This window comes from Myxocyprinus asiaticus, chromosome 29 (genome assembly GCF_019703515.2).
Source record: "Myxocyprinus asiaticus isolate MX2 ecotype Aquarium Trade chromosome 29, UBuf_Myxa_2, whole genome shotgun sequence".
Taxonomy (NCBI): Eukaryota; Metazoa; Chordata; class Actinopteri; order Cypriniformes; family Catostomidae; genus Myxocyprinus; species Myxocyprinus asiaticus.
Genome location: NC_059372.1, coordinates 5,897,435 through 5,912,376, shown reverse-complemented (window position 1 = coordinate 5,912,376; position 14,942 = coordinate 5,897,435). Strand labels below are relative to the sequence as shown.

Genomic DNA, 14,942 nt, shown 5'->3' with positions numbered 1-14,942 from the left:
GTCCTTCAGAGATTCACAGCGATTTCAAACACAGGTAACACTTTATAAGAACTTGGTCAGGACTTATTCAATTTTATGTTCTTAAATGATTTTAAACTTGACTTTGATATAAAAAAATATCTTCTTTATTATGCAAATTTCTTAAGCAGTTTGAATTAACATTGTGAATTAAATGAGCTATATAACTTCACATAATTGCCAATATGAGAATGAAATTATCATTCTCCATCAATCTTTATTAAATATGTATATGAATAAACATCTTAAACCATTTCTAATTTAATAAACACTAAATCGTGATCTATTAAATAATGTAATTATTATGTTATTAATAAAGGTTTATATAGTAATCAGTGTTAACATTACATTTCAATATTTAGGACTTATGACAGCACTTAAAGTTTATTACATTATATAGTCTAAACTTTAACAGCTTTCTTAAGCTTATTTAAAGTACATCATTTTGATTCATACTTTCATATATTTTATATGTATTTATAATTAAATTGGCATGTATGTGAGACTTATTAAATAATAATTATTTATTAATCCACTGGTTTGCGTTAAGATGCTACTGAAAAAAATGTTTGTGATGTATTTTCTACTTAATTGTTTTCTACTTTAAAAAGTAAAAGTATATAATAACTTTATAATCCTTGAAAGTTATTCTAAAACGACAGACACATTTTACAACCAGCATGCACAATGTATTCTCCAAAAGACAAAAGAAAAACAAAGAAGAAAAATACTTTTTTATTATTATTATAAAAGAACAGATTTGTTTTGTTTAGAGTAATCTATTAAATACTACACTGACAGTGTCAGTTATTGCAGGCACTGATGGCGTTTCTATGAATTATGTCATGGGATTATAACTTTAGCCTCCAGGTGAGAGGCATCTGCCCTACAGGCCATTATTAATGTGAGAGCGTTACCGACGCTTTTGTTACAAGTTCTTGTATGGAAGGACCATGATAATTGCTGTACATTCTGTGTGGGAGATACTGTGTTCAAGAATCAAGATATTCTTCTTTCTGATTTGATAATTGTCTTCTCAAGATACTTAGACGATTACATCACACCACTTTATATCAGTGCCAGAATCAATGCTGAAATGAAAAGAGAAAAAGGAGGAGGACTCATGTAGATGACGGAGAAAAGCAGACGATACAAAAACTGAACTGCATTAGGATAACCTTTGACCTTTATTTGTACTTGGGAAGCAAGATATTAATATTTGAGCTATGTGACTCATATTTATATCAGCTTTATGAGATATATATATATATATATATATATATATATATAAATATACACAGTATATACTTATGTACTTATATACTTAATATATATATATGTAAAATTGTCATAGAAGTCTAATCTTTTGACATTAAACTGTTTTTAGTACCATTAGACAAACTATAAAAAGACATTGCACATGTTTTATTGTGTGTGTCATATCTGATACATGGATTTCAAAGGGGGGTTTTCAATAAAATAATATACAGACTTTTAACCAAGCACAAGTTGCTTATATTCAGCAAATATCAGTAACTATATAATCATTACAGTCACTTTTACTTTATTAAAATAAGCTGTCATTTATCCCAACATAAGAATCACTTTCTAAGAAGTCCACCGCCATTTTAAATAGATCGATATAAACATTGAAACCACTTTTTTCACAAATAACCACTAGATGGTGCCATAAACGTGAAACTTACATACCATTGGTTGTTTGGCTCCTCAGCTTTAACAGAGAGTGAAACAGGAGCTGTCAAACGTTGTGTTATAGGGTGTTAAAGTCTTTCTCTCTCTGTTTATATCTCATGCTCTTCTATATATTTCAGTCTGCTTCTAGAAATGTTTTCTCCTAACCCAAAACTTACTGGTGGTCCAAGTGCCAGCACACCTGCACCTGCGCCTGCACCTGCGCCTGCACCTGCACCTGCATCTGCGATAGCTGCAGGTGAGGAGAAAATATTAAAGTTCTTGTAGTGACTCAAAAGAAGGTGCTAGCAACACCAAGGTCATGGGTTTGATTCCCGAGGAACCCACATACAAATAAAATGTAGCTTGAATGCACTGTAACTCACTTTGGATAAAAGCATCTACCAAATGCATAAATGTAATGAGGAAGAGGCTAATTGTGGGAGTGGCTTCAGTCCAGCTCATTTGAATAAGATCAGTGCAATCTGGCCATTATCACCGAGAAAGTACGAAGTAAACATATGAGAAACTTATGAGATTTCATTTAGATTGATGAAATTTAGGAAGAAATGTTGCATTAAGGCAGCAATTCTGGGATTTTAGATATCAGACAAGTACATACAGCAAAGTTTTGGAAGTGACAACTGCATTTAAAGCAATAGTTCACCCAAAAATGAAAATGTTGTCATCGTTCACACATGCAGTCACAATTACTTTTATTGCATCTTTTTTCCATACAATGAAAATGAATGATGGCTAGGCGAACATTCAGTCTAACATCTTCTTTAGTGTTCCACTCAAGAAACCCCGTAAATAACGGAATTAAACACTCAAAATAGGAGTGACACCTGCTGTGTGAATGTGTCATGTATCTCTCAATGATCTCTCACTGTTTCTCGTTCTTTCTCAGACACTCTTTTGTCGGTACGATCCATCGACCTCCTGAAATCCAAGGATGGACAGAACCGGCGAGAGCATCACACAGATAGTTACTTTAGCCAAAAACTGATCGTTCGCAGAGGACAAACATTCCAGATGTGGATCGAGCTCTCGCGACCTTTTAACCCCAAATCTGACAAACTTCAACTGGACCTGAACTTAGGTGAGTGTTTGACTGCTGTCGGGATTCACTGTACCTGTGTGTTTTTAGTTCGATCAGCTCCTTTTTTAAATCAGAACACAGCAAAATCCTGATTTACCTCCTTATGGTGCCACCAAAATCAGAATCACAATTAAAAGTATATTCAGGGTTTAATATAAGATAATCTCAATCAACAGCATTTGTGGCATAATGTTGCCACTGGTGTAGAATTATGGGAGACAGGGGGTACACGTACCTCCCAATATTAGAAGGGGGTGAATTGAACCCCCCAATCATGTGTCTGTCCCTGTTTATAGATTTTTAATCAATGTGGAAAATAATTGAATGAGCATGAGATGCCGGCAAGGCTTGCAATAATAACCCCCTGCCCCCAATAATCAAAACAAGCAAGTACAACCCCCCCATTATTTATACCATGATCAGTGGAAACATGGGTAAATATTTCACGCTGAATATATATATATATATATATACTCTATATAATAAGTGCTTTTATAAAATTATAAGATTCCCATTTCTGCCTTTAAACCCTCCAAAAATTGGCCCCATTTTATTCCATTGTAAGTGTCTCACTGTAACCTCGATTTTTGCTTTTTTTTTTTTTTTTTTTTTTTAAAGAAAAGGAGGGATGAGTCGATCTTAGTTTTTGTGGTAATCAACAAAATGCCACAAATGCTGTCGATTTAGCTTAACTTGTACTAAACCCGGAATATTCCTTTAAGTAGAGGTGCATCAGCACAATAAAAACACATGAATTTTGCAAGATATGCTTCACCTTTCACTAATAAAACATTGTCAAAGCTGCAGCTATGGAAATGAAAGAATGAGTTATGTTTATCATCGTAGGTTTTTCATGCGGAGTTAAACTGTTTGAATTGTAATTCACTTTTGTGACAGAGAAAGAAAGATTAATACTGAACATTTCAATGGTCTCCTCAATTATCAGCTCAACTTTCTGTTTATTCAGAACAGTGAAACTGACAGAAGAATTAATTCACTGCACTGCTCGTCTGATTCCTGAAGGATATGAGTCACGTAGCATTTGGGTTTGGGCCAGGACGAGTTATGACATCTAATCTGCTGATAATCACGCCGCTCCTAAATTCTCTGTTCTTAACAGACTTTGAATACAGTTAAATCATTAAGACATTTAGCAGACTGCCAGACTTATTAGTATGTCTTATTAATGTTTAATAGCTTCACTGTTCCTGAGATGAATATGCTATGTAAAAGGGATAGTTCACCCAAAAATAACAAATAGTCATCATTTATTCAGCTCATGATGATTCAAACCCATATGACTTTCTTTCCTCAGTGGAACACAGAAGGAGAGGTTTAGCAGAATGTTATCACTGCTCTTTTTCATACAATGAAAATAACTGGTGACCTGTCAAGCTCCCAAATGGACAAAAATTTCAGCCAAACGTGCAGCCTCAAGACGAGTCGAGCTAGGTCTAATATCAATGAAGACAAACACGTATCACATGGACGATCACAACTATTTGTAATATTTACATTTCCATATCTTTGTTTTGTGTTTGATACAGATTACATCTTTTCGAGCATTAGGGGGATACGAGTCACTGTTCCATTGGTAGATGAACTGGAAGACGGCCGCTGGGAGATGAAAATCGTCGAGCAGAAAGACACCAAGATCAAACTGTCAGTCAACACCTTACCGACCGCTCCTATTGGCCAATATAAGGTCTCCGTGATGACATACTCATTGAAGGGTGGTTCGTCTTTCCCGTACACCGCAAACAATGACTTCTACATGCTGTTCAACCCCTGGTGTGAAGGTATGGACTGAAATCCTTTTTTTCTTCATTTATTGCACTGAAGTGACACTGTATCTTTAAATGTCTCTCTCTCCCTCAGATGACTCTGTGTATTTGGATAATGAGGCTGAGAGGAAAGAGTATGTTCTGAATAATATGGGCAGAATTTACTACGGAACCGAGCAACAAATTGGAACAAGAACATGGAACTTTGCGCAGGTGAGAAATTTGCTTACAGTGAACAGCCACTCTTTTAGCTGCCTTGGTTCGGGAAGGCACACAGTTTTTGCACACAGTTTTCTAAATAAATCTTATTGGTTTAAAACTAAGTAAAATTGACTTAACTTTGTGACATAACATTGATTAAAGTGAGTGATTAAATTTAACTTAACCCTCTTATGGTATTGAAAAAGGGCACCTCCCTTTGGTATTCGCGGCCATTTTTGACCGGAAGGGTCAGATGTGTAAACCTTCTTTTTGATGATGATGATGATGATACCATTTTTTCTTCTTGTCAAAAATGACTGAATACCATAGGAAGGTTAAACATTTTAGTAAATTTTATAACTCATAAATATTATATACATACTACTTAAGGAAACTTTGTAAATTTTAAATAAACATCTTATTAGAAAGTCACATTTTGAATTTTTCTTACAAACATATGTTTAATCGTACTACATGACATACTATGCAGACCTCAGCACTCTGTGCACAAATGACGGTGACAATCAGAAGACATTTTTTTTCATCATAAATCAGTAATTTTGAGTAGAAAATGAACTTAGGACAAAACAAGAAGCTACCAAACATAACAACAAAATTAACAATAAAAATGGTGTAAATAAACTTGTAAATAATGAAATCATGCAAGCTCATTCATTATTCAAGCCCAGTGCATGCTGGGAACACCAGCTTTGAAAAGTTAAGTCAAATGTACTTATTTTATTAAGTGAAATGTACTCAAATAAGCAAATAAATATGACAAGGTTTTCTACTTTAGGATAACTACATGATGACACATTGTAAAAATAACAAACAATCATAAATAAGCTAGAGCATTCATTTTACATGTTTGAATGTAGAATTTACTTAATATTTTCAAGGTCACACTTTAACTTATTCAATGTAGAAAGTACTTAATATTTTTTTGCTATATTTACTTAATCACAAAATATATTTTTTTCAGTGCATTTCAGTCAATTCTATAAACCAAACCCATGCAGCTCCAAATCACAGCATTACAAACTTTGATTTGAAGGAAAAAAGTATTTGAAAATAAAAAAGCAGCTCACAGGAACAGAGATGAAGCAAAGTTTGCTTAATCTATATTGCTTTAGTTACATTGTATAATTTGTTTTATTTGTTTCAGTTTGAAGAGGGCATTCTGGAAGCCTGTCTGTTTTTGTTGGAAAAGGGTCGGGTTGCTGTAACGGCATGGAGAGACCCTGTGAACGTGACCAGAGTGATATCTGCTCTGGTGAGTCATGTTGAAATCATGGATTTGACAATGATTTTGTAATTACATTTGCAAGGATCTGATTTTTATTTTAAATTTACTATGTGAATTATTGGAATAAAAATTGGAATCACAGTTCAAATCTGTGTGATATTATACTCATGAACATGAACCAATCTAATGGTTTAGCAAATACTTTTCTAAGATGGAACATGTTGATGTCAGTACCATTTTTTATTTATTTATTTATTTTTGTATAATGTATAAATAATAATAATAATAAATAAAAATATAGGAAATGCAGAAGAAAAATCTCCAGTTTTTGAAGCAGGAGTTTATGTTTCTTTCATGTGTGTTATATTAAGTGATGATCCAACGCTTGAGTTTATTATTTTATATTATGTTATGATGAGTGCTCACTGCAGCTGTTATCAGTGCCGTTGAGTTACAGTGGGCGACGATATTCTCTCGCGCACACAGATGTGAACTCTACTTACTCAGCTGTTCCGCAGCTCGTGCTCCTTTCCAGTTAAATCGCAAAGCAAAATGCAAACAAATTATATACAGTACATGCAATGACGAACAGATGCAATATTTGATTAAATTAAAAAGGTATATTAGGGCAGATTAGAACCAGCAACTCCTTGTACTAGAGGTGATATTACAATATTACTATGAGACCAATCAGTCATTTAGGACTAAATTCTCTTAGATCCATGTATCTATCCATTGACTAACAAAATCCCAGAACTGACAGTTTTAAATATATGGGTCAAGTTATTAAATTAATTATGTGAAATTTTTATTGGAGCGCTTGAATTGGTCATCAAGAACAACTATTTATCAAAACAATAAAGATTATTTGACATTATCTGCACATAACCTAATTAATATTTATGAGTTAGGGCACTTTGTGATGTCACCCAAACCCTCCAACTGCCCCCACCACTTTTTAAAACAGAGTGACGCCCATGTTTTCACCCTTTTTTTCTGTGACAGGTTAACTCCAATGATGACCGTGGTGTGCTGCAAGGTAATTGGTCAGACAGCTATGAGGGCGGGACTTCCCCCACAGCCTGGAGTGGGAGTGGTGACATCCTGAGACAGTACTACAAAAGTTCAGGAACACCTGTCAAATTCGCCCAGTGCTGGGTCTATGCTGGAGTCACTAACTCGGGTAAGTTAGTGACTAAAAATACCATGCCAGTTACCAGAAACATACTAATATGTGTATGCAAATTCTTTGCTAATGCATTGCAAGCAAGTGGTTCTAACATATGTTGTTGCATTACTGTGGCAGTAACAAACCTCAGTACTCAAGGGGGCGATAGAGTTACCTTCAAATGTCTGCACTTTTAAACTGATTTGTTATTTTGGTAGCTAGCTATAGGTATCAATAGTTAACCAACTTTAAGTAACTTGCTAAGCAAGATTTTCATCATAGTGTTTGCGTTCATGTACTTGCATACTTGAGTACTTGTGTGTTTTGGGCATGTAAAATAGGAAACAAAATAAAACACCAGACAATGCTATGCCCCACCCATTTTTGTTTCATGCTATTCACCATACTACCCCTTTATTCTATTTCTGTGGCCAGATTTTTCATGGCGATGTATATTTCTTTCTCTGTTTTTTTCTCTCAGTGTTAAGATGTCTTGGAATTCCTACCCGTTGTGTGACCAACTTCAACTCAGCTCACGACACAGATCTTTCCTTGACCACAGACATTTATATTGATGAGAATCTGAAACTCATTGAAGAACTTAACAATGATTCTGTCTGGTAAGATCCAAATTGCTTGCCCTACCCAATCACCTCAACAAGCATAAGTTTCTTTTTCTTTGTGATAAATTATGTTAATACCAGCTTTGTTTTGGAACTTTCTCTCTCTGTAGGAACTTCCATGTGTGGAACGAGTCCTGGATGTCCCGTCCAGATCTCCCAGCAGGTTATGGGGGTTGGCAGGTTGTGGACGCAACCCCACAGGAGCAAAGCAAGGGATTCTACCGCTGTGGCCCGAGCTCTGTCACCGCTGTCCGAAACGGACAAGTCAACCTGACGTACGACACTCCATTCGTCTTTGCTGAAGTGAGAGCTTTCATATTTACATTAAATCTTGTACCCTCATTTGTCTCACTCTTTTACAAACAAAGAATGAACTGTGCCCAATGATAGCATGGTTTATTTGCATGCAATTTTTGCATTGCTTTAGTGCCTGATTTACTAAAGGAACTGTGCAAATGTTGAACACAATTTGCATGATGCAGTTTCCCATGCAGGATTGTTCTGAGTGCTAGAACGCCTCTCGTCCAATCAGATTCAAGGACCAGAACTAACTGTTGTATAATATGTGATATTGAAATACACAACTGGAATGAAAATTAGAATCTGTGCACCTTTAAGACAGAAAATGGACACTGACAAATTTTGCCATAAAAAGCCAAATGTAAACAAAAACAAACAAATTAATGAGGTTATTTTCGCATTTACAGGCAATAGTCAGGGATAAGTAAAAAAAAAAAAAAAAAAAATTCCAAAAATGTTGTAATGTGGCCATATTGTATTTTATATATTGCATCTAATCAAGTTTGGTTTGTGGATAGTTTATGAATATGATGCGGGGTTTTGCGATAATACCATGTTATAAAGTGGTGCAACAGTTCAGTAAATTTGCACCTACTGTAAATGTTGAATTTTGTTTGTTTCAGGTGAACAGTGATAAAATCTACTGGCAGCGGAAAGCAGATGGAAGTTTCATTCAACTCAAAATGGAGAAGAATTCCATTGGCCAGCGCATCAGTACTAAAGCAGTGGGCTCGGACCAACGTATCGAGATCACAAACCTCTACAAATACCCAGAGGGTAGCAAAATGTCTATATGCATTAACTCTGTATCAACACAGTTGCTCTGTTCTGAAACTGAGTGAGATGCCTACCTAAACAGTATTTTAAAGCTTCATTGGTGCACTGCCAACACAAAAGCTGTTCTTAAAAGTTAGCAGGTATGCTGTTCTCTGAGAGAGGGGTTTTTCCCCGGACCAAGTTTGAAAACCCCTGCTTTAAGACACTCCATTTTACCCAAATTCAAAAGCAGCATCACATGTATCCTTTACGTAGAGAAGGCATTGTGAGGAGCTCAGAGGAAAAAACAATCATCCAAGATGGCCGACAAGTACAGCAACATAAAATGTTTTTTTTTTTAATTAATCTTTTTTATTAATTAGACTATCATGTCGTTAGCTAACATCAAACACTATAAGAATCAATTGCAAGTCTTCACACCAGGAGCGCTATTTGTGTGGTCATAGTTGTTGCTTATGTGGAGAGTTTCAAATCAGTCATTTATCAGGTTCCATTTTAGTTAGGATCATGCTTTAGGGTTCCTTCAGACCGAACATATGTTGGCTTGTCAGCACTGTATTTCAGTTGTTTTTCTATGTAAACATGCTAAATGGGCATCTGTTTCTGTTTCACTGTTTCTTCATTGTCTGGCGCAGGAATGTTGAATATTTTAGACGCTGTGTCATTTTAACTTTAAAAACGCATCTTAAGAAACACCAGCTCTCTGTTCTATTCTTTGCGCTGCATCTAGCATTTTTTGTATAAAAACACGTTAAGTCTAAATAGCGCCTTAGAAGGCAGTAGACAGTTGCCAGCACGCTCCTTCCTAGGGTTTGGAACGGAGCTAATACTTCAACTCTTGAATGACAGCAAAAATTCACACTTCCCTTTACCTTGCTTTCACGTCCTTCAGGTTCAGAGGAGGAGCGTATGGCTGTGGAAACCGCCAGTCATTACGGCTCCAAGCCGACAGTGTATCCCTCTCCCACCGCCAACGATGTGACCATTGAAATCGTAATGGAGGGGACGGGACCTCGTATTGGTGGTGATGCCAAACTGTCCATCGTTCTGAAGAACCAAAGTTCAGTGCAGCGCACTACAACTCTCTTCTGTGAGGTGGCGGTCATGTACTACACTGGCGTTCTGAAAGCTACTGTAAAGAAGGAGCAAATTCCTGTTGTCCTCAAACCGCAAGAAGGTGAGGATGTATACAGAACATGCCCAAACTATATAAAATATATAAAAACCAAGACTACAAAAGGAAATGTTTAGAAGAGTGATGGATGGTTAGTCAAATTCTTTGCAACAAAACTACAAAGCAAAATGTTAAATATAGATTTCTCCTTAGAATTTTAGCATTGTAAATAATATACTGTTCGTTGCCTCCTTCAGTCAAGACCATTCCTTGGACACTGCAGTATCGGGAGTACATAGACCAGCTGGTGGACCAGGGCGCTCTGATGCTCACAGTCACTGGACGGGTCAATCAGACCAGACAGATTCTGGCCACCCAGTTCAACTTCAGATTGCGCACACCAGATCTTACCCTAACTGTAAGCGAACATTACTTCTTGACTTTATCTGGATCTGTTGGGAAAACGATTTAAAGATGTCAAATTTTACCATCATTCTCATGTCAGTCTAGCGTAAGATGAAGAAAAATAGTGTAATGTGTAACAACCAAGCAAGCACAAATAGTTTTGACATTGCAATTCGGTTGCAGTTCGGAACAGTCTTGAAATTGCAATGTGCAATTTACACATGACATGCAATTTACGCATTTGGAAAATCAACAAAAACAATGGTATTAGATGTGCAGATTTAGTATAACAGTGATGCCTCTACACCAAAAAAAAGTAAATGGCGATTCTGAATACAATTTATGGCAAGCCGAATTAACATTTAACTCAAATGCTGGATATGAATTATAAATATCTACTAGGGATGTGCACAGATAGTCATTATTTGGTTAACCGTTCAACGCCACTGTATTCGAATACCAAAATCACTGTTCGGTTATTCTACACGTGTAATAGAGGTCTTCAACAATATTCAATATTCTTCAAAACCTGACCCGTGACCGACGGAACCCAACATTTTGGGCCGGGTTCAGGTCAGTTATATGTTTTCTTGCGCAGGACCGCCGCATGTTTTAGACACCATGTCAAGTTAAAAAGAACTTCAATATTTATAAAAGCATCTTGAGAAACTTGCGTTCTGTTTCATCTGTTGCGCTGCATCTAGCTTTATTAGCGCACATGTCACCGGTGTTCTTAAGAAGTTTAGGTTGCAAAGAGAACTTTATGTGACTGTAACACTTGAATTCAGATTGTTTTTCGTGTGGCAAAGTTTCAGCGCTTAATAAACGGGAAGCCAATGTTTTTTGATTTTGTATTGGTGTGCAGACAAAATTCCACAAGTTAAATGCCAAACTATTTAAAAATCAAAGGACCCCAAAGAGGCTAATAAACTGCAACAGTTTAACTCCATGCACATCACAATACTAGTATTCACTGCCTTTACGGATATGTGGACCTGCCTGGGCAGAGTACATATCAGGCTTGGCACTTGGTACATATTTTCATTGGTTAAAGAATATTATGTTGCATGCAGTGACAGTTTGATCATTTTTGTTAGCCTTTAATGTAAGTGATTTTCTCATTTGAAGATCTATGTATTGTTCAATTTAGACTCATGGCTCACTGTGCGCTATAATACCTGCTATTTTGAGTAGTGTTTGATGCATATCCATTAAAATAAACGTTCTTTATTCCTGAGTCCCGTCTCCCAGCGAATTACAGAATAACCATTCGTGAACCCTCGCAGTTAAACGAATATTGCAAAAGGTTACCGTGCACATCCATAATATCTAGTGGTGTGGATTTTGATTAATCCCAGTGTCTTTTGAATTCGTTCACCAAAAAGATTTGTTTAGATTCGTTCAATGATTCATTTATTGACAATTTTTGCAAATTACACCTTTGTGCAAGTTTTGAACGAGTAATTTGCATTGAAAAAAAGCCAGAACAAGTCTAATGATCCTTGCGATCTGATTATTGTGAACTGCTGAGCATGAATTTTTATCAAACTATAAAAAGGACAACAATACTAGCCTAAAAAATAATCATGCATTTCAATAACGTCCTTATGTCATTGTAATTTGGGGTCATCACTCACTTTTATTCATAATTTATCTGGCCCGATAGACGAACTGAACGAATGACTTGCCTCCTCTCATTCAGCCAGTCAGCAGATCCTTGTTCATGAATGAGATGACTGATTCATTCATTTCGTTTGCAAACGAGTGTACCAGTAAATTCAGTTCATTCATGAGATGTGTCCTCTCATTCAGACTCAAATGACCGACTACTAGTTCAATCAAGGGGTGCATTCGTTCAGTGGGTCAAGCCAATGATATGCTTCTTCACAGCCTGCACTCGAATTCTACTGGCTTATGCTATAGTCAGTCTTTAAAAGCAGGACAAAGCAACACAAATGGAATTTGCATTTTGAAAAATGTACGAAGACACTTACCATAGCCGTTTTCCCCACAAATGACAAGACAGCAGGACTTATTTTTCATTTATTTAAAAAAATTCTGGTCTTCACTTTTTTCAAGATATTCAAGTAGTTCAAGAAAGCCGTCATCTTACACCATCTGTGCACCAGAGCGCAGCATTCCCATTCGCAATTCATGTTTTTTTTTAGCTGTATAGTCTTCAGTCATTTTTACAAATTCATAAACTGGGGTTTATGTATCGTGCATACCTTTAAACTTGTCAGTGCATTTCACCTCTTTCTCTCCTTGTTGAATGTGACTGACTCACATGCCAAACTGAAGAAACAACATGCCTCCTCTCATCCAGCTTACTGCTGGAATGTTTGCAATTCCATATTCATATTAACAAATGCTGAAGATAATAACCTACTGTGGGAAGCAAGCAGAGCTTAAAAATTCTTAAAAGCACCAAACATGTCACCAATACCCGGACAGATAGGAGCTTACAGCAAGAAGCATGTCGCCATTACCCGGTCCGATAAGAGTTTACGGCAACAAGCATGTCGCAATTACACGGCCGGATAGTCAGCATTATCCAAACAGATAAAACAAAGCAGCATGCATCCATGAAATGGAAAGGCAGTTAAGTCAATGAATATTGTATAACCTTGAAATGTATTGGTAGATGTCATGATCAGCTAAACATCTGCTGATTGCAAGCTTGATTAATGTGACCTTCCTGAACTGATACTACGCTTGATTTATGGCAGGATATGAATTATACATATAAAATTCCATTTTCAATGGAATTACTTCAAGTGAAAATGCTAATTCTTCGTTATTAACAATTTTATTGATTCCAAACATACAAACACAACATAAAAAATGGAATCAATTATTCACATTAAACCCCCTCCCCCTGAACATCCCCCCCACCCGACACAAACACGCACTACTGTGGTCACCAACAATTAGAGCATCAAAATAAAAAAATAAAAATAAAATAAAAAACAAGATATACATTCAAACAACACCAATAAAACACATACCCAACTAAATTACAAATCCCTCTCCACAGCCCCTCCCCGAGAACCCTCCAAAAAAGCCAAATAACCACCCCACATCCCATTTCCCCAGCCTTCAAAAAAATATCTCTTCAAATGCCGTCACCTCGCCCATCTCACTGCACCACTCCCTAAATGAGGATGCCCCAGCTGACTTCCATCCCCTGAGGATGATTTTTCTATCAATCATGACTCTGGCTAGGACCCCACTTTTTAAATATCTGTCCCCAATATTAAGAGTCATCCCATCACCCAGGATACAGAGTCTGGGGCTAAATGAAAATTCAGTGTCCAATACCTCAAACATAAAGTACTGAACCCCCAACCAAAATTCTTGGATCTTTGCACATCCCCAAAAAACATGTGTTGTTTCCCCGTCTTCTGATTGGCACCGCCAGCAGGTGGGTGTGTCTTTAAGACCGAACTTATACAATCTAGAGGGGGTCCTGTAGAATCGATGCAAAATCTTAAATTGCATCAGACGGACTCTTGCATCTCTAGATGTAAACTTGATGCTTTTTAGAATCCTAGCCCACTCTCCCTCCTCCAATACCAAGTTTAAATCTTTCTCCCATAATCTCTTGAGAGAAGATGAAGCTCCGTCCCCCAGACTCTGAATTAACAGGGAGTAATACACTGATGCCGAAAATGCTAATTCTTGATATCAGTAATTAGGTTTTTGAGAGTAAAAATGTTAAATCTTCATCAAAAATGATAAAACCACTTCACATCAAAAATGGAATTTCAACTAGAAAAACATAATTACTGATCTGTAACTGCATTTTCACAATTATCTGTCATTCACTCCTGTTCAAAATGCCTTTACTGTAATGCTATAATACTGATTGTGTAATTGTGTGTTTTCACTCTTTCAGGCTCTAGGGGATGCTGTGGTGGGTAAAGAGTTGACAGTCAAGATCACATTCCAGAATCCACTGCCACAAGTGTTGAAGAACGTTTTGTTTCGTATAGAGGGACTGGGAATGCAGAGCATCAGAAAGATTACATATGGGTAGGACACTTTATATAACGTGAACGTTTTGAGGAGTGATATTGTCGTGCACTTTAGATTTGATGAGAAAGTGTCTGCTAAAAAATCTAAATGTAAATTATTTGATAGAAGTGCTTAAAGTTCTTAAGTGTGAAAAAATTTAAGTTTTTAAAATGAAAGTTTATTTTCAAAATTAAAGTTTTATTCTCTCTCTCTCTCTCTCTCTCTCTCTCTCTCTCTCTCTCTCTTAGTGATGTGAAAAAGCTTGAAACAGTTACATTGATGGAGAAGTTTATTCCCATGTTTCCTGGCGCTCAGAAACTCCTCGCTTCGATGGACTGTCGTCAACTCACTCAAGTGCACGGAGTCACAGATATTGTAGTCAAACCAAAGTAAAAAAAAAAAAAAAAAAAAACACTAATTTTAAAACCTTGTTAAACATTTTGAAGAACATTACGTAGATTGAAGGATAATGATAATGTACAGATAAACAACAGT

At 36.4% G+C, this 14,942-nt stretch overlaps 1 protein-coding gene across 1 annotated transcript; it reads left to right on the top strand.

The window, feature by feature from the left end:
- LOC127420305 (protein-glutamine gamma-glutamyltransferase K-like) lies at positions 1–14,942 on the top strand. The gene is made up of 14 exons (XM_051662495.1): positions 1–34; positions 1,851–1,969; positions 2,621–2,812; positions 4,360–4,611; positions 4,691–4,809; positions 5,963–6,070; positions 7,049–7,226; positions 7,693–7,831; positions 7,945–8,137; positions 8,758–8,911; positions 9,804–10,088; positions 10,283–10,443; positions 14,329–14,465; positions 14,696–14,942. Exons 2-14 carry the CDS (start codon positions 1,864–1,866, stop codon positions 14,838–14,840), a joined length of 2,169 nt encoding a protein of 722 aa, XP_051518455.1. The 5' UTR covers positions 1–34; positions 1,851–1,863; the 3' UTR covers positions 14,841–14,942.